The 18,982-nt window shown below is 53.9% G+C and overlaps 1 protein-coding gene across 9 annotated transcripts in view; it reads right to left on the minus strand.

Annotated features, from left to right (window-relative positions):
• Nucleotides 1–255: 255 nt before the first annotated feature.
• Nucleotides 256–18,982, minus strand: part of COL13A1 (collagen type XIII alpha 1 chain) — a 145,962-nt gene continuing 127,235 nt past the window's right edge. For 5 of the 9 annotated variants that reach the window (XM_069460889.1, XM_069460885.1, XM_069460887.1 and 2 more), the window contains 6 exons: nucleotides 13,197–13,250; nucleotides 11,687–11,740; nucleotides 10,642–10,677; nucleotides 6,455–6,541; nucleotides 2,387–2,425; nucleotides 256–714 (listed from right to left, as the gene is read on the minus strand). In XM_069460889.1, the coding sequence (XP_069316990.1) occupies nucleotides 712–714; nucleotides 2,387–2,425; nucleotides 6,455–6,541; nucleotides 10,642–10,677; nucleotides 11,687–11,740; nucleotides 13,197–13,250 (273 nt within the window). In that variant the 3' untranslated portion in view covers nucleotides 256–711. Of the gene's footprint in view, nucleotides 715–2,386; nucleotides 2,426–5,405; nucleotides 5,484–6,454; nucleotides 6,542–10,641; nucleotides 10,678–11,686; nucleotides 11,741–13,196; nucleotides 13,251–18,982 lie in introns of all 9 variants that reach the window. The other 4 variants (XM_069460891.1, XM_069460890.1, XM_069460892.1 and 1 more) reach the window with 2 other exon arrangements.

The following is an 18,982-nucleotide window of genomic DNA, read 5'->3' on the forward strand; positions in this document are numbered from 1 at the left end:
ACCAAAAGCAGCAGCAAATGGCCCCTTCGTAATCCTGGGGGCCCTCAGCACAACTGAGCCTTCAGTGCTCAAGCAGCAAGCTCTGCGATGAACTCGGGCTCTGGGACAATAGACATTGCTTAATAGAGTCCTCTCCTTCCCTCTGTTGGTCTTCACATTTCAAAACTTTACTCCAAACTTCCGAAGACCCCTACTTTTGAGACTTGTTGATTTCACAAGAATGTATTTAATGTAATGATTAGTCAGGATCATGAATTGCCATGTTTCTTTTTTTTTTAATAATGAAAATCCATAAGGGTTTAAAATATTCTTAGACACACCTAGCTTGGCAAACATCACGGACACTCACATTCGTGTGAATACACAGGAAAGCTAGCCAGCACCTCAGTGCCAGCTGGCCCCCTTTGGCACCGGGACACAATAATTTATTAAGCTTCAATACTTAATAAGTGTGCACAAATATCATGCAAACATTACACCCATACTCACAAACAAAAAGTGTATTAGGAACATAGACTTATACAAAACATCTTGTAAACAAAAGGGAAGGGATTGATGTTTTCTGTACAAAATATGCAGGTTTTTCTTTTTCTTTTTTAATAATCTGTAAGATGCATCATACTTCTGGCATTTTCAAAAAGTGAAAACTGTATAAAAATAAATATTCTATGTACAAACACACACACACAGGCCAATCCAAGGTTAGAGGCATCACTGCAAAATAAAAACAAAAACAAAAAACAACATTCAGTTAGTTTCTGTGGGTCTGCGGGTGTTTATTTCCCTTGTAGGAAAGGAGGTGAACCTTGTCCTGGGTTGGATGGGAGCTCTGGGTAAGGGGACTGAGGGAACCATGAGCCCCCCCAGGGGGAGGGAACTGGTGGCTACTGTAAGCCCCCTGAGGGTGGGAAACCCAGCTTTCACCTCCCTGTCAATCCCTTTCATGGCCTCTAGAGGGCACCCCCTCTCTCTGCTGCCTTTGGAGGCCCAGCTGTGCCATGACCGTGCTGTCCCAGATGGACTGTTAGGTGTGAATGAACAGTCACAGTCTCTCTGCTTCTCCAAGACACGAAAGCTCTTGAAAGTGGCTGTTCTTTCCCTGCTAAGCCCACCCGTTTGTATCTCCTAACCATCAGCAACAATCTTGAAGAGGAAAATCTTGTTCTTAGGGGCCAAGGGGTCTGGGGTCTTACTCGACACCCCTCAGCCCTGCTTTTGTGGTGCTGTAACTAGGTCTAGGTGGAGCTCCACAAAGGGTGAGGCCGGCTTGAGGGGCAGATCCTGGGGAGCGATGTCCCCTGAGAGCTGAGCTTTCCTTTCTTAGTTAGTGGGCTCCTTAGGTACCGGGCAAGTAGGTATTCAACCTAGGGCCTGGCAGCCTGGTGGTTTCACTGCTTTTACCCAGTCCTGTGAATTAATGAGATTTTGGGCATCTTAGTGCAGGGGAGCTTATTCATCACATCATCACATCGTAAGTGTGACTTTGCTGTCCCTGGAACAGGCCTGGATTAGCTAAGCACAGACTCTTGAACAGATTGGGGTCCCCAGACCTTTTATGAGGACAAACCAACACCCCGAGACCTGGCAGGCTGGTGAGAACACCTTGAGTGGGAGGCAAGCTGGGAGGGTGGGCCTGGAGCAGCACGGCAGCCGCCCCCTCTGCTGGGAGCCAAGGGGGCTTCTGGATTAGCAATCCGATGGCCCCGGTCAGCCTGGGGAGCCCTGCACTTTGGGGAGCCATGGTTGAATGGGCACAGCCCTGTGGCATCAGACTGCTTTCATGGTGGCAAATGCCAAGGCACTGAGAATAAGGGAAAACTCACTGTTGGAGGGAACCCTGGGGACCCAGGCGAGACGGGGCTGCAGGTCACATGTGTGGAAGCAGCAGGCTCTGACAGCTTTAGTTCAAGGGGAAGGGTGAGTGGTGAGCAGGGCTGTCCCTAGGAGGAGGCATAGAAGCTGTGGAGTTTAGAGTTTAAGCAACTTTGATATCCTCCGCCTGGATAAATGTCATCATATGGCTCAAGTGACCTCATATGAACACTATGAGAGTAGCTGATTGATAACTAATTTTAAAACATGGTCTGAAAGTCCTTGGAGGAGAGGCACTCCATAAATTGACCACACAAGGCATAAAGATGTCACCTGTGTGGCTACATGGAAATTCCATATATATACTGGGGTGTGCTGATGCCTTAAGAAGCATTTTCAAATGTTCTCTAAGTGTGTTCAGTGCATGGAATGCTTAATGGGCACCCTGCCTTTGGGATAGCCTTTTTCGACCCATGTCTTGCTGCCTCATCTGTAGAAAGGCGGAATGCAAACTGTCAGGTCTTTGCTGCACCGTTGAGAGTGGAGCCCAGTGCAAACGGCCGGGCCACCCTACCTTGTTCCAGCAGCCCTGGACTGGCAAGCCGTCTTCGCCCTGCAAGGAGGAAGGAAGGCAGAGGGCTCAGACTCCTTGTGACGGTCCACCAAGCAGGCAGGACAGGGGTAACAAGGGCCACAAACATTTTAGCAGCTGATCGGGCTGCGCCCCGCCCACTCTGGTTGATCTCTTTACACCAGTTCAGAACCTCGGAAGTGGGTGGGAAACAAATCCGGCTGTTTCCCCATTGGCTAAGGTCACATGTAGCTGCAGTGCGAGGCCAGGAGGGGGTGTCCTAGCCTGTGGGCTCGGCCAGCAGAGATGTCCTTGAGTGCCGTGACAGAACGGTCTCTGCTCTAGCTCGGTGGAGTGAGAGTGTTCAGGGGCAAGTCACTCTGCACTTGGGGGCCTCAGTTTCCTCCTCTGCAAACCTGGGCAAGGGCAGCTGCTTAAAGCGACCTCTGCGGATCCTCCAGCCCTCCACTCTCTTCTTTGTCTCTCTTCCTAAGCAGTGAGAGGAGGATATCTAGACGGTTCCTGCAAGGTGATTGACACTAGGGTCGGGATGAGGGGTGCAAAGGGACAGGCAGCCTCACGGGTATTGCAGCACAGCCCTGAGACGCCTTCAGCAAGAAGACGTGGGTTTCTGGCACAGTCTTATCCATTGCCGGGAATTTGGGGTTGAAGTGCGGTAGCAGGGCGGGAATCAACTCTACACTGTTTGTCTCCTTTGTCGGAGGCAACCACAGAGCACCCTTAGCCTCAGGATGTTCTGCCCACAGTGTTGGAAACCTTCCTAAGTCTTCTCCAGCCCTAATATCCTGGCCTCTCTGGTGTACCCTGGTGGGGGCAGGGGGAATCTAGAAATTTAGAGACAAGATGGGGAGGGCAAGGCTGAACCCAGGGCAAAGATCTGGTTCTCAGTCCAAGTCTACTAGAAAGACAGCCCAGATTCTAGAATTCCAGGCTCCAGGGCAGAGAGAGATGGACACGGGTTTTCAGGAGGGCAGAGCGAGTGCTCGGTCTGAGGGAGGTGGTTGAGTGGGAGTCCTCTGTGCCCCGACCGACTTCACCCGCCCACCCATGCCAGGGGCCTAAACCTCTCGTCACCTGATATTCTGCAGGTACGGGCCTCAACTGGGAGGGCTGAGGAAGCCTGGTTATCTTATACTAAAAATCACGATCAATAGCTCCCCCTGCCCCCAAGTCCATGCTAACACAGAGCAGGAGGCAGAATGAGCAACAACAAAGGGAAGATCTGAACACTTCCACAGCAAAATCAGCATAGATTGTCCGTAGACAAACAGCACACCGGTAGGGGATGTGATTGGAGAAAATGCCATTTTGCATGGAGGGACAGATAAGGATGACTTGCGTTTTCCCCTCTGGGCCGGGGAGGGGACTGCAGGGGGAGGTGGTGCATTCCACATTTCACGATGACCCTCTGCCCCCTTGCCCAGCCCACCACGGTGCAGCACACTTCACACGGACTCTGGAAGGGAGAGGAGCCCCCGCGGGCCGGAGCGGCATTCCCATTGGCACGTGGGTGGTGGCGGGGATGTGGGCAGGCGGAGCACGGGAAGTAGTGTATGGAGAGGAGCAGGGAGGCCAAGGCTGCTGCCGGCAGCTTTTCAGATCGTGGGAGGAGGGGATCGTGGCCGAGGGAGGAACTGGCCGGTGATTAATGGAGGTGCTTTGAAGGGACCAGCAAATTCCAGTTGAGAAAGGCTCCTGGGCATGCTGCATGCAGGGGTTCAACAGGCAGGACCAGCGGGGGACGGGAAGCTGCCACTCGGCCTGCGTGTCCTGTGCTCTCCTTTCATTGCATATGCTCATCCTAAAGTGTCCCTAGTGCCCTTAGAGGGGCTCCTCTGCCACCTTTCACGGTCACACAGCATATTTTCTTATACTTTTTCCTCTTCTGTTTGAAGAGAATTCCTGTGTGACCCCAGGGTGGGGATGTGAGGCTGGAAATTCTCATCTGGCTATCACTGCTATGAAAGTAGCTCTTGAACTCCAAACCTACCGGGGAGATTTAGGCAGTAACCTCTCCAGCCAATCACCTTGGAATGAAGCGTCATCTTCTGCTTCTTTTGCAGTAAGTTAAGAGGATTGACGTGTAGGCTAGAATGTCCCCGCCTAGAGAGGGACTGGGTGGGTGGGAATGACCTGCTACCACTTAGCCTGGAACGTCCTTGGAAGAGCAGTCCCTGCCTCCTCCTTAGCTATGTTCTCGACCATTCCATCTCTCCCGGACTCTTCAGTGGTGAGCCATCTGACCACGAAAGAAAGGGACACCAAGGGAGGGTCTTGTAATGTCTTCTAGTGTTTAAGCAAAAAGGACAAACCCTTTAGGATCTAAAAACCTAATCTCGGACCATCCCCTAGTTCTGAGGGTGTCACTTGGGCAATGACCCAGGACCCAGCCTGGACGAATAGCCTGGAAGAACCTCCACCTGGGTTCTAGAACTTCTCAGTCTACCCTATATCTGTGAGCATGCCCATCTGTCCCCTGCCAAATCATGAGGTGCTGGAAGGGCTGGGGGTAGGGAACTGTCTCGGGCATCCCGTTCAAATGTTTTGCTGAGTGTTCAGCCAGAGCACTCTGAAGTGCACTGCATGGAGGAAAAGAAGTCACAGTTCTAAAAACCTGTCCAGAGAATCCCCCTTTCCTACTTTGACCTCTGGTGGCAGATTTGTTTAGAAGCCGTTTAGAAATGAGTATCAGAAGCAGCCAAAGCCAACTTCAGGGTGGGAGGGACGGCTCACAATAAGGTGATGAGCTTTAGAAGCAGCTGCAGCAGGAAGCCAGGAAAACATCCTGGTAAACTTTGCATGCAAGAAGGCGGTGTGGCTGGGAGCCCCCAGAGCACTCGCCAAGGCAAGGTGACCGTTGGCGTTTACAGAGTGGAGAAGCAGGAAGTAGGGACAGGGGAGCAGGAGGAGCTTGGGGGGCAGCTGGAGAGGCAGCACGCATGAACCACACACGTGGGGAAGACCAAATCGGCCATGCAGGCAAGGGGGGGCGATGCCATACCAATGGGCACGGGGCATCCAGTCCGTCCAGCCCTGGTAACCCCGGCTCCCCTTTCTCTCCTTTAAAACCTCGGTGTCCCTGTTCACAAAACCAACCACGATGATTATTTAGGTCAAGGCTGGCCAGCTCCAATGGTGGAGTGGAGAGGCCCAGTCCTACCCTGGCCAGGATGCAGGACCCTTGAAGCATCTGCAAATAGGGGCTAAATCCCAGTGGACTCCCCAGTCTCCCAAATTCAGCATTTGTGCTTTCTTCGTGCTCCAGAGAATTCGGCTTTGGAACATGTACAACCAGCCCCCTCTCTGCCTACTCCCTCTCCCTCTGCAGACTCCTATGGAGCAAACACAGATAAACTGCAACATTAGTGCATCATACTTTTCAGAACCTTCACATGAATTGAAAAGGCACTGAGGAAGCCTGGCAGATGTGCCCCGAATCATGAATTGTTGGCTCATCTGGGACGGCTTCCTGTGGGGCATCTGCGCACCAGTTCTGGTCTGCAGCTTCAGAGGTTTTAGCTGGATGCCTGGGGAGTGCTGTGAGGCTGTGTATTAAAAGCCCCTCGTCTGGCCTTGTTCTGCCCAGTTTTGAGCATCAGTGGCCCCTAGGAGACACCACCTCTGGTGTCCTGCATCCTGACCAAGTAAGGATTCAGACAGCTTGAACTGCTGGCCCACAGAGGTGGCCATAAAACGAAGAAGGCAAATCCGTGGCTCACAAATGCTACACAGGCTTCCAAAGCCACCTTGGAGCCTAGAGCTGAGGCCCTCTCTGAAAACCCCTTTCCTCGTAGTTCCCACACATCAGTTGTTCTGCATCTTCAAAGGAAAGGGATTCAAAGGAAGGGATTTAGCCAGAATTACTTGCAGCTGTGGTTTTAGGGCAAAACCAACAGCAGGCAGAATTTCACCGGTCAAATGAACGGGTAGGTTTTGGTAGCATCAGTGTAGTCATTTGGTTCTCATCTCAGCTGATCTGCCTTCTTTGTTTCCAATTTGCAAACCTCAAGGAAAAAACCAGAAGGATGCAAGTGATAAACAAAAACATACCAATGGGCAGGGGGCATCTAATCCAGGCGCTCCTTGGTCTCCCTTATCCCCTTTAGGCCCTCTAGAGCCTTTCTTCCCCCTCTCCCCCTGTAAATAATGGTTTAGTCCAAGAGAAAAAACAACATCAAAACTTTAGGATCATTCATGTGTTAAGGTTAGAGACAGAAAAAGAAAATTCAAGAGGGAAAAATAGATTCTCTTAAGTAGGATATTCTCCCCAATATGATTTGGGGTCAATACCCACCTCCCCACTCTGAACACCTGAGAATTTGGCTGAGGTGGGTGGGAGGGGCAGGGGAGGAAAGCGGGGCGGGGTTCATGGAGCAGCAGGGCTCAGAGTTGGAGGTGGAGGGACCGGCAGAGTGAAGGTGCTGTTGGCCAGTTTTGCTAACACGAAGCCCACGTGGGACTGTGCTGAACACACTGGCTGGGGACCAACTGCTTTCTCTCCGAAGGTCTATATTTGAAAGGCTTTGGACTGCAGAACTTTGTCCCAGTTGTTTTTCATCCTTTGCCAGTCTATTAGGAGGCAAGTGATTTTATTTAGAGCCCTGGGGTGTGTGCATATGTGTGTCTGTGTGTGAACACAGCATGTCTAATCATATGCATGTACATGCTTCTGCATGTGTGTTTGCATGGTGTGCATGCGTGTGGGTATGTGTTTGTGCATGTGTCCACATGTGTGTGCCTATAGGTGTGTGTGCATGTGTATCTAGGGCTCTTGAGTGGCCCCTGGTTTGAGAACTGAGTCCTCCCATTCTTAGTATGTCTGGTTCATCCTGGTCTAAAGTCACAGACAGCTACTCCTTTATGGACATGTTGGTTCGGTAAATTCATTTGTTTCTGACCAGCTTCAGTAAATATCATTTTTCTAAGTTGAATCCTGTTTTGTAGGTGTCAGGGTCTGTTTAAAGAAGGGCTATGGGGAATTCTTTGTAAAAATGAAGCACCGCCTCTGTAATGAATGTGAATTTGCAATTTCGTATGTATGTTTCCTTAAAAGGTGGCCTAGTGTGCCCCTAGGGAGTCTTCCTGGGAGCTTTCCTCTATGCGAGGCTGATTATCTAAAGCTCCCTTACTGCCACAGTGTCACTCCAGGGTGACAAGACCCTGAAGGCTGGGCAGCCTATTGGTCAGAACAAAGGCTTGGAGTCAGAGCTGGTTCTGCCAATTATTAGCAGTGTGACTTTGGGAAGCTGTTTAACCTCTCTGACCCTCAGTTTCTTCACCTGTAATATGGGTACAATAACAGCTGCCTCAAAAACTTGTTGTGAGGTCTTTGTGCACATTAAATGCATATAGTATGTGCTCAGTAAATGGTAGCTGCTTCATAATGATAATAATAATGATTATTATTTCTTGTTAGCCAGTATAGCAGTCAAAGCCGCTGCCAGAGGGAAGTTTCAGGGTCAGAGGTCTTGCAACATGTAGTGTTCCTGCAGTACAAGTTCATTAGAGGAAGGCAGAGGAGTTATTATAGTTTTGATGTTTCCATGAATCTTTGGAAATCACTCAAATTTCTTGATTCCAGAGGTTGTCTGCAATTGCATTCTTCTAAATGAATTTTCTAAAATGCAAATCCTTACTTAGATAATGACATGTGTGTAAGACGAAACACGTATGTGCATATTAGGTATAATCCCATTGGCTGGAAGATAGGTCTGCCACGAAGAACATCGTGGCATGAACAATCCCCGAATGGTGGACGAGCAAAACCGCCAGCTCTCTGGATGGGGATGCCTCACGGCAAACTTTCTCAGGAGCGTGGCCCCTCTATCTCTGGGTTGTGAGCACAGTTTCCTAATGAAGAAGGCGGGACAGCAGCTGACCAGTGTGTGGTTCCAGGTCCCGATGATTTGCCCCAGGTAACAGACAGCTGTGTGTTTCACAGGGGTATCTTGCACTGTGGGCGCCGTGTTCTAAGGGCCTGGGCAATCCCCCAGATCAGGTGGCCTTTGAAGACGTTAGAGTAGTAGCTTCACCTGTACCCTGCCTGCCTCCCACCCCAGAGTGACACAAAACAGGCCCTGGCAAACAGAGTTCCAGCTGGCGAGGGGCAAGGGACAAATAAAGTCAAGGAGCAGCAGCTTCTTAGAAATATAAATAAGTGTATACAGAATGATTTTAGGGGAAATAAATTGGAAGCTTTGAGAGGAGGGAAGGCTGAGGGATATGGGATTATTATGATGGGGTGAACATATCTAGGGGGAGAAAGATGGAAGGAGGAAAGGAAGGAAGAGGCAGGCCCAGGCCAAAAGAGAAAGTGGAGGAGGGAGCGGCGAGGCGGCAGGATGGGCTTGGGGAGGCCAGACGCCCCGTCCCCGGCGGGCAGCGCGGAGGGCGCGGGCAGCCTCACTGCATGCAGGCAGACCTTCCCAGCTGGCCGGCTTGCGGGCAGCTCCACGGTAATCCCTGATTTTCCCAATGATCACATTGCCAGATTCACACCACCCTTTACTCTTTGACTGATTTCTTATCCTTAAAGGTGGTCATAGAGCCCTTAGTGACAAGGGCAGAACGTTGTTTCCATTGGCATGTGTGTCCTTAGAAAGATCCCCATTTTGGGCTCTGGGATGGGGGAAAATAGGTCAAATAGTAGGAAGGGGAAATGGAGAAGAAATATTTTCCCACCGATTCCTGGGGCCTCAGTGGATCACTCAACACTCGTGGTCCCTTCAGCGTCTGAGCCACCAGCCCTGCCTCCCTCCATCTGTGACAAGGGTGCTTGGCCGCCCAAAGCACACAGTCAACACCATTTGAAGGACTGACTTTGCAGCCTCCAAATGGCTCAGTGTCCCACTGAAGCCAACTGAAAAAGTCTTAAGAAATAGGTTTATAAATATTAATTGAATATTATAAAGAAAACCAGAACACTTTAGAAATAAATTAGACAGTAAGTTAGTATGCCAACTCAGAGGTGGAATGATCAAAGTTTTTAGGGGCCTGGATTCTTTGATGCTACAGTGGGGAACAGGCTTAAGAGGCTGGCCACGTATCTGGAAGTAGGTCTGTTTATTCCAGTGGTTTCTGGACCTGGTCTTCCTGTGGACAATCTGGTAGGAGTAGCTCTGTCTGCTCCCTCTTGTTTCTAGAATTCGTGGGACACATTGAGCTGCTTTGGACCAGTTGCCAGTGAAGAGTATTTAGGGGCACAGAAGTGCTCAGTAGATGCAGCTTATATTGAAGAGGATGGAATTAATGGTGCCAAGTGTGAACACACAGATTCTGGCACTTGCTCTTCTGAACGTGGTATCAGGATCAAAGATCGGCCATGAGACCTGGGTTTTAGAAGCCACCTACTCTGCCGTTCACTGTCAGTGGGAACTTGGGACATTTCATCATCATTCTGGGCCTAGTTTCTCCATCTGTTTCCCCCCCTCTGCCCCCCAGTTCCTTCTTCTCTAAGAGCCTAGAAGTCTGACCGGCTAGCACACATGCTTGGGCCTTTAGGGGTGCGCTGGGAACACCGTGCAGCCGCAGTGGATGGGACATTCTAGAAAGGAACCCACGGGTCATCCCTTGGTCTGATGTAGTTAGATTATCCCTGCTGGGCTCAGATGCCGAAGGCTGTGGCATGTGTCATGCACCATCACGTGGCTGTGGGTGCCGTGGACCTTCAGTAAGCGTGTCCTGGTGAAGGTGGCAGGAACCAGAGGGACAGAAAGGGGCCTATGCAGGCACGCTTCGTTTTGTAGACCTGCCGACTCTTTGCAAGAGAAATAGCAGCTGTAATATTTTTTTTAAAGGGCTGACTGCTTTACAACAGCTGCCCGCTTGTTCTTGGAACTGGAAGTTACTTTTGCTCTCACCAGTGGCCTGGAAGTCCTGGCAAAAGTAAGTTTTGGAAGGCGAGGACAAGATAACGATGGATCTATTTAGGGGCCCCCTATCAGGGCAACCCAGAGAGAGCTGGACATGTGGCTCCTGTTACTGGATGGCCAGGCTACGTCGATGGCCGCTGTGGGATTCAGCGTCCCCTAGTCATGCGGAAAAATCCACGCTTCAGTGGCAGGAGTAGGCCCAGACTCCCTGCGTGCCACAGATTCGGCCCCCCTAAAGCCTTTCAATTTAGGGTGATTTATCAGGAAACACTGTGTTTGCCCTGCTGAGTCAGGAATCCCCATTTGATCATTCCACCCCATTATGAAGACATCAGTGCCCAGAGCTGAGGAGCGCAGCTGACTCACCCGGTTTCCTTTGTCCCCGGGTGGTCCGTGTAAACCCTGCAATAAATCAGAGAGACGAAGACATGCTAATGAGAAAACACAGGATGGCCTCAGAGTCCTTCCTTCCGGGCTCGTAAAGCTCTTTATCGATGCCTACTTCATCAGAGACAGGTTTAATTGTCCCCATTTTACAGAGGGGGACAAGGAAGCCAGTCACTCAAGGAGCTTGACCTAGAGGCAAGTGATGAATTACGGGCAAAGCCAAGGATGCAATTCTAACTTCCTGGCCCTACAGCCCGTGCCCTGGTCTATGGTGATGTCCTTCTGTGGTCACTCACGCAAGTGAGTGGTGAGTTCTGAGGATACAGTCAGGGAGCAAAGAACGCTCTTGGTAGAGGAGAGCCCTCCTGGCTGGTCCTGCCAGGCTTCGCTGGAAAAAGGACTCGGAAGCTCCTCAGAGCCCCTTTGCAAGGTGCAAACTGCTCTCCATTCTTCAGCCAGGGGATGAGCCACGGCAAGGACTGGCCCGGACTTGCCTACTCAGCCAGCGCATGCGTAATCTCCAAGCGGTGGGAAACACACGGCCAGGCTCTCGTGGGCAGACACTCAACTTTTCTAACAAAGCAACGTGGAAACACGCTGCAGGTGGAAAGCCAAGTCTCTTCTCCAAGGCCAGCTCCCCTGGGAAGCTGCTCTGGTCCTGAAGCATCTCCTGTGCCACAGAGGCCTGGATTTGATTCTGCCCCCTCCTCGACGGCAGGGCCTGTGGCACATTCACCCATGAGGCCCTGCAGCATCTGACACAGAGGCTTATGGTGGGAGGGGCTCAGGGTGTGTTGCTACGTCCCGGCAGATGGCCCCATGGCCGAGGACCTGGTCCCCTATCAGTGCCCAGCAGAGCATTCTAGCCCATCACCAGTTGCCTCTTGGTACTTCCTCTGTTACAGACGGGAGAACTCTCCCTGGCCCCCAGAGTCTTGCTTCCGGAGCTGGGCATTCTGTGTGACAGTGTTTCTGACGGGGACAGGGGTGGGTGGCGAGAAACCTCTGGTCCCGTGAGACTCACAGGAAGCCCAGCTGCTCCTGTTGGTCCTGTCATCCCAGGGTCTCCTTTGCTGCCCTGAAATGGGAGAAGGAAACTCATGAATCCTCCCTGACGTGGCAACAACCTTCCATCACCGTTTTTCTATTTTGGTGAAAACCAGGGAAACCTCTCCAGCCCCCTCAAAGAGCGCCCCATGGGGAAGGCAGGGGGCTGCCAGTGCGAACTCTGCCCCCGGGGGTCCCCTCACTCTCCCTCCAGCAGAGCTTTCCCCAAGGCCCTTGGAGGGACTGGGTAGCCTCCGGGGCCTGTCGCAGGAGCAGGGAAAGAGGAGGAGGAGCAAGAAGGCAGGGAAGAGAAGGGGGTGAGAAAGAGAGCTTTGATTTCTCCTCTGCAGCCTCAAGGGTCACCCGTCACAGCAGCCATCCTGGTTTCCCCCCGTGGCAGGTGATTCAGAGAAGCCTACGCCCCTCTGCAGAGGCTCCCCACCCTCCCGCCCCTGAGGCAGGGCCAGCAAGGTGGGCAGATGGAGGGGGAGAGCTGCCCACGCAGGCAGAGAACTCAACGATACCCACCCAGGGGACCTCCAAGCCCTGGGTGTGTGGACATGGGGGCTGGTGGGGAAGTGCTGATGGGGACAGACACACAGCTCTCCAGCCTCCGCTGAGCCAACGCCCTTCACCTGTACCCCCCCTGCACGTGCCCACTCCACGAGAGTGGGGCCGGAGCTTTGCAGGTCACGTGACATGGCCAAGGTCACTGACAGTGGCCGTGGGAGCTGAGCCTAACGCTAGATCCTCCTGACTTCTTTTTTTTTTTTGAGACAGAGTCTCATTCTGTTGCCCAGGCTAGAGTGAGTGCCGTGGCGTCAGCCTAGCTCACAGCAACCTCAAACTCCTGGGCTCAAGCGATCCTCCTGCCTCAGCCTCCCGAGTAGCTGGGACTACAGGCATGCACCACCATGCCCAGCTAATTTTTTCTATATATATATTTTAGTTGGCCAGATAATTTCTTTCTATTTTTAGTAGAGACGGGGTCTCACTCTTGCTCAGGCTGGTCTTGAACTCCTGACCTCGAGCGATCCACCCGCCTCGGCCTCCCAGAGTGCTAGGATTACAGGCGTGAGCCACCGCGCCCGGCCCCTCCTGACTTCTTGACGTCCTCCAGGAATTTTCTAAACACCACCTGGCGCTCTGTTCTGTGCTGTTTCCCTAAATCATTATGAAGTTTAGGCATGTCTGGTGATGACAGGGTCTGGGGCCTTGCCAGACTGGAGCTGTGACAGACACTAGGTGACCAGAAGCCAAGGTGGGGGGAGCTCTCTGTCCCCTGCATCTCTCCAAGTCTTTGTCCAGGCAGAGCTACACAACTGGCCCCTGCCCCCAGGCCTGCCCGGCTGGCCCAGGCTGCTGCGAGGATGACTAGGAGAGAGATGGACGGAGAAGGGGACAAGGGCTGAGGCTCCTGGGGCAGTTGTGGGGCTGGCAGGGTCCAGGCCTGCCCTCCCTCCTGGCGGCCCAGACTCCCGGCTCACCCTCTCGCCCTTTGGTCCCGCTGGGCCTGGAACTCCAATTGGTCCTGGAGTACCCTGGGGAGCAGAAAGAAAGCAGAGGTGAGGGTCCCCACGCCAGGGAGCCCCAGATGCCCCACCCGACGCCTGCAGAGGAGCAAGGGCCGAGGCCCAGTTTTCAGGGTTGGCGAGGCCAGGCTTGTTCAGGGCGGCCATTCGGCCGGGCCGTGATCCTCTTTGGGTGTGGGGGCCTCGGGGGAGCGCGTCTCCCCCTGCCCCGGAGCCAGATTCATGGAACGAAACCCTTTCTCTTCACAACCAAGCTTGCCAAGGCTGAAAACGGCGGGAGCACGGTTGCTTAGTTTGCTCCCAGAAGCACTTAGGAGGGAGCGGACCGTCCCGGGGGCAGGGGCTGGGCCGGCGCCCTTTGCTGTTGCAGCTCCACATGCAGCGGGAGGGTCTTCATGCCACAGAGAGCGACGCGGGCGCACACACAGAGGCAGGCATGAGAGGGTCATTCAGCGACGCCCACCCCACCCGCCTGCCCGCCACAGACCCCTTCGTGGCCCCATCCTCTGGCCGGGGCCTTCTCTTCCCTGTCCCAGGCCTGTGGAATGGGTTGCATTGGGCAGTGACTCGGACGCCCCTGTCTGCAGGGACGCTGGCCTGGCAGGGAGGCGTGTCGTGAGCTGCCCTAGGGCTGCAGGGGCCGGGGGCACTGGAGCCACGGGAGCTGGGGGCTCAGACACAGCAGGGCTTGCCCCCACCCAACTCAACAGCCCCCCAGGCCCCGGCTCACAGCCTGGCCAGACCAAGTGTCTGTGTCACCGAGGACGTGAAGCCGTGGAGCTGGGCTGCGGCAGTGTCTGGTGCTCTGAGCGTGGCTGCGAAAGGCGGGGCACGATTCGCTTCAGGGGAAACAAAAAGGGCGACACGATTCTTCTGTCGCCTCTGGCAGCTGTGAGGGCAGCAGGGAGGCTGTGGGCACCGTGGCAGGAGCACGGCAGGAAGCAAAAGGAGCCAGGCCAGGCGATGGCTCAGCACAGGCCGCGGCGTCTCCCGGCTGCCTCCAGCCCTGCTGCGAAGGCCCACAAACTCCTGGATGTTGGGGGCGCCGTGAGCCTTCCTGAGCCTCGGTTTCCCACCTGCAGCACGAGTGTCTGCCTCGGCCATGGCCAGGTGTCAGGGCATGGCATCTGGTGCCAAGCCCGACACCTGGGACGTGCCCAGCAGGTGTTAATATTGGCAGGGCAGGGTTAAGTTTTCCCACAAACGTTTTCCCTTGAGGTTGTAATATTGATTTTATGAGGAGAGTGAAGCCCCAGGTTCAAGGGGACAGTATAGGAGTTCCTACTGCTTCCCTGTCCAGTGTAAACGGGATAGATAGCAATTGAGAGGAAAGCCTCAGTTTCTCTGATTCCAGCCACAGGTCGTCCCCCAGCCCTGACCTGGCACCTGCACAGGTGTGTGCTAGGTGCGGGGAGTGGGGAGGGAGGGCCTGTGGTGGAGGAACAAAGCCCTGATCATGTGCGTGACAGCCTGTGATGTGGCCTGCTTTAGTGTGTGGGGGGAGGGATTTGGAGAGGTCTGTCATCTTGGGCCAGCCACGTCACCTCCACTTCTCTACGAGGGCACAGAACAGGCATTCACAGGATGAGGCTCTGATGGGGGCCACTCTCGGCCCTCCTACCTCCAAAGGCTTCTGTGGCAGCAGCTGTGAGTCCCCCAGACCCCTGGGAAGACCCACTGTGGCTGTGCTTCAGCGTGTCCTCCTCCCCTGTCTGCGTGTCCTGCCCTGCACACATGAGTCCCCGCAACGTCTCGCCTCCCCCCGTGTCGCTCCAACCAGCTCATTAGAACCCTGTGATCTGGGCAGGCCGCAGCGGACGTGGCCTTGGAAGTGGCCTGCAGGGCTCCTCCCGGCCTGGAGGGCTGGGCGCACAGGCAGCTCTGGCTCTGGCCCCCGAGCAGGGACATCCAGCCCCGGCCCTCAACAGTCGGTGATCTCAACACCGTGGGCAGGTGAGGGGCTCGGCCAGGAGCTCCACCCTTCTGACGACCTCACAGGTTGCTCAGGGAAGGACCAGAAGGTGGACAGGACGGACAGTCTCTCTGATCCTTCGTTTGTTTGTCATAAGCAGAAGGGCCAGGTGCTTTCTAGCCAAGAGTATACAGTGCCGACTCTCTGGAATCAGGAAGAATGGAGAAAGAGGGGCCCGAGTCGCTCACGTGCTCTGTGAAACCCCCTTGCTGGGGGTGGGGCAGCTGTGGTGCCACAGGCCGTGGAAGGTGAGGTCATAACGCGCCCACGGGACACCGAGCTGGGGCTGGGCTCTGTGCCCCCACGTGCTACACCTGCCCTCAGCCTTCCCTGCTGTCCCTCCCCACACACCAGACTGGTGGCCGCACAGGACGAGGACGCCCTCGTGGGCAGACAGGAGATGGACAGAGTTCAGAGCATGGACACAACACAGCATGACGGGCACATACAGACACTGTTGTGTTTGGCGGGGACAGTCATGGCCCAGACCCCCAGGGCTGGGCACCCTGGCTAGACTCCGCGTGCCGTCGGCAGCAGGGCCTTCGGGAGCGGCCTCCCATCCCACACCTGGCGGACGGGCGGTCCCTGGGGGCACGCATGTTATGGACAGGGGAATTCAGGTCAAGGCCATCGTTGTTCAAGAGGCCTGAAAAAGCACTTCTCAACTGAGCATATGGCGGTGGGGGGTGGGGAACCTGCAGCCCCAAGGCCACATGGGGCCCTCCAGATCCCCAAGTACGGTCCCTCGATCAAATACAAACTTCACAGGACAAAGCTGTTTATTAAAAGGATTTGTTCCGTAAAATCTGGACTCAGTTAAAAGGCCGCACGCACGGACCCAGAAGGCCACATGTGGCCCCGAGGTACCTTTCTGGTGTCGGTGGTGAGACAAGGCATGACTCACTGGGAAACGAGGCCACAGCGGGACAGACAAGAAGGATCACAGGCTGGGCATGGGGGGGGCGGGTGAGGGGTGTTGAAGTGACTCACCGGTGGCCCAGGCCTGCCGTCCAAACCTGAAGCTCCCTGGACGAAGGGCACAGTGTGACCAAAAGAAGGGGAAGAGAGGAACGGGAGGGAGAAAAAGGGAACAACGGGGAGGGAAGAGGTGAGTAAAGCAGTGACTCTGGACAGACATAAATGCTGGTAATCAAACACAATGGAGAAATAAGCTTGGGACGACAGGGACTGGTATTTACATGGAAACCAACAAAAACATGGAGACACAGTGCAGTGGCCGACTACTGAGCAGGCTGGGCAGGGGTCGGTGCTGATGGCCACTCTGTCCCTCCACACCCCTGTGCCCCTCTCTCCTTTTATCCCCTCTCAGAAACCTCTGCCAGGGGCTTCAGTGCTCTGGGGAAAGGAATGCAGAAAGGGTTTCCTGGGGAGATGTCTTGGAATCAGAGCTGCACACCCTTCCCAGGAGGGGTTCACTGGGGGCCACGCTTACGCAGAGGGCCCCGGTGAGGGTGGTCCTCTCAGTCTCTTTCCATCCCCGCTGAGACCGGGCCATCCTGCCCTCCCACCCAAAAGGGTGCAGCCCTGGGCAACAGCATCTGGTTTTGAAATCTGGGTAGAACCTGGCCTACCTCTGCTTCAGCTGGGTGGGAAGGGTTAGCCCTCGAATGATAATACTAATGATGTCGGACATCTCCCTGGCAGTTTATAGTCTGCAAAGCTCGCCCCAAACTCAGTTCACTCATGTGGTCCCGGGCAAGGGCTCTTGTATAGAAAAAGGCTTTGGAGGCAGCTGACCGGGACAGAGGTCTCAGGCCAGCTACCCCCTGGAGCGCCCTGGCAGCAGGTGGGGAGCTCCAGCACCCTCACGCCTTGCTGTGCAGCGATGCACCTGGTGGAGCAGAGCTCTCGCTCCAATCTGGGTTATGAAGCTGTCTCTGAAACCCACCCAGGGAAACCAGGCAGAAATTTTTCTAATGATTCTCGTATGACAAATCAGGGAGAAGGCAGTGGGGATACCTAGCCCGGTGGGACTGAGTTCTTGACAACTGTTTCCAACTGAGCCTCAGCCTCAGGGCTTCCAGGGTGGGGGGGAGCCCCTAGAACAGGGAGGGCAAGGAGCCACTTCCTCCTGGGGAAAGGGTGTTGGGTAGGAGGACTCTGCAGGGAGCGTTCTCAGTTTTAGGACCACGTGATTCTGGGACTGCGCTTGACTCACCAGGCTAGAGAGCTGTGGTTCTCAACCCCGGCTGCATGTTGGAATCTCCCGGGGTGATGTTAAATAATACAGTTGCCCGGGCCCCACCCCAGCCCAGTTCAATCAGAGTCTCCCAGAGTGGGGCTAGGTAATGGTATGTTTGCAAAGCCCCCAGGTGATGCCAGTGCACAGCCAGCGTTCAGAATCACTTCCGTAGGGCAAGTGGAGGGAACCCAGTAGGATACGCCTGGAAAAACAGGCTGCTACTATGTGAATAAAACATCTGGTGAAACCTGAAAACAGAACTTTAGCTACACAGCATTAAAACTAAGCTGTCTTGAGAGGTCTGGAGCAGAAGGCACAAAATTAGAGGCTTTCAGGCCATATGTGGGCCACTGACATAGTCTGTATGGTCTGCAGTATTGCGAATCATTTTGATCTAATGTTAGAAAAGGAAGAGATTTCACATAAAACACCAGATGTTCAGCTTCCTTTGAAAAATCGCAAGATTCAGAAATACTGAACCCTCCTTCCTCCAAGGCAACAGTCATCTGAGCCAAGAAAGGGCTGCTCCCCTTAAGAAGGGATACATGGTCTTTAGTGAACCATAGTCCCCACCGCTCCCTATTGCTCCCTCAAGTCCACATTAGTTGCCATCTATGAATATGCTTGTTCTGTTGTTTCCTTAAGCTAGAAAAGGTATTTCTCTGAATCCAGGCCTCTAACAAAAGTTGGAACATTAATGGTAGGCTGGGTACTTTGTCTTCCATCTGGCACTTTCTTTGTTTATATTGCCTGTTTGCTCTCTGTGCCATTTGCATGTCAACCCCGGACTGAATTCTCCAGTGTTCACTAGGGCTGTTGCGGCCATGAATGTGAACAAAGAGATATTTGTGGTCGTGTGGGGACAGGAAGGCTCTTTAATGGTTAGAAGTACTTAATCATTCCGGACACAGCTTAAGACATGGGAAAATGTCTGCTAAAGTCATCAGTTTTCTGTAGTCTGTCAAGTGAATCAGCTTCTTGAAAATTCCTACATCCGATGCATTAATGAGGGCGGACTCATCCCTTTTGCACTGGCTGCTTGGTTGCTGTGGCTGCATTAACCAGACCCTCAAGCCCTGCCAAGCAGGGGTGATTGGGCTTCCCAGTGTTCCCTGCTCTTTATGGCTACCTGGGGTGGGAACTGGCCTCCAGCCCAGGACAGAGGAGGCCCGAGTGGCTGCAAAGAGCCCTTTAGCAAGGCCATGGCCTCTGTGGAGGAACAGCTGCCAGCCTGGCCGCCAACTTCATATGTGACCTCAAGTGACTCTCTTCTCTGGGGCCATCGGTGGAAATGATGACATGGATCCCTAATGTCCCTTCCAGCTCTTGAAAAGCAAACCAAAAGAGCACCCCCCTCGGTAGGGTGTGGGGGGTGTGGAGCCGGGCTCCAGGGTGGGTGGTGGGATGTGCTCACCTGGACACAGGTGAGGCAGTGCAGAGGCCACCAGCCCACTGGGGCCTGGAGCCAAGGGGCTCACCCAGCCCCATGTCGGGAAGTGTGGGTGCTTCCTGAATAGCTGCCACCTCTGACTGGGGGACTCCAGCCCTGGGCAGGCTGAGATCGGA

This window comes from Eulemur rufifrons, chromosome 28 (assembly GCF_041146395.1).
Source record: "Eulemur rufifrons isolate Redbay chromosome 28, OSU_ERuf_1, whole genome shotgun sequence".
In the NCBI taxonomy this organism is placed as follows: Eukaryota; Metazoa; Chordata; class Mammalia; order Primates; family Lemuridae; genus Eulemur; species Eulemur rufifrons.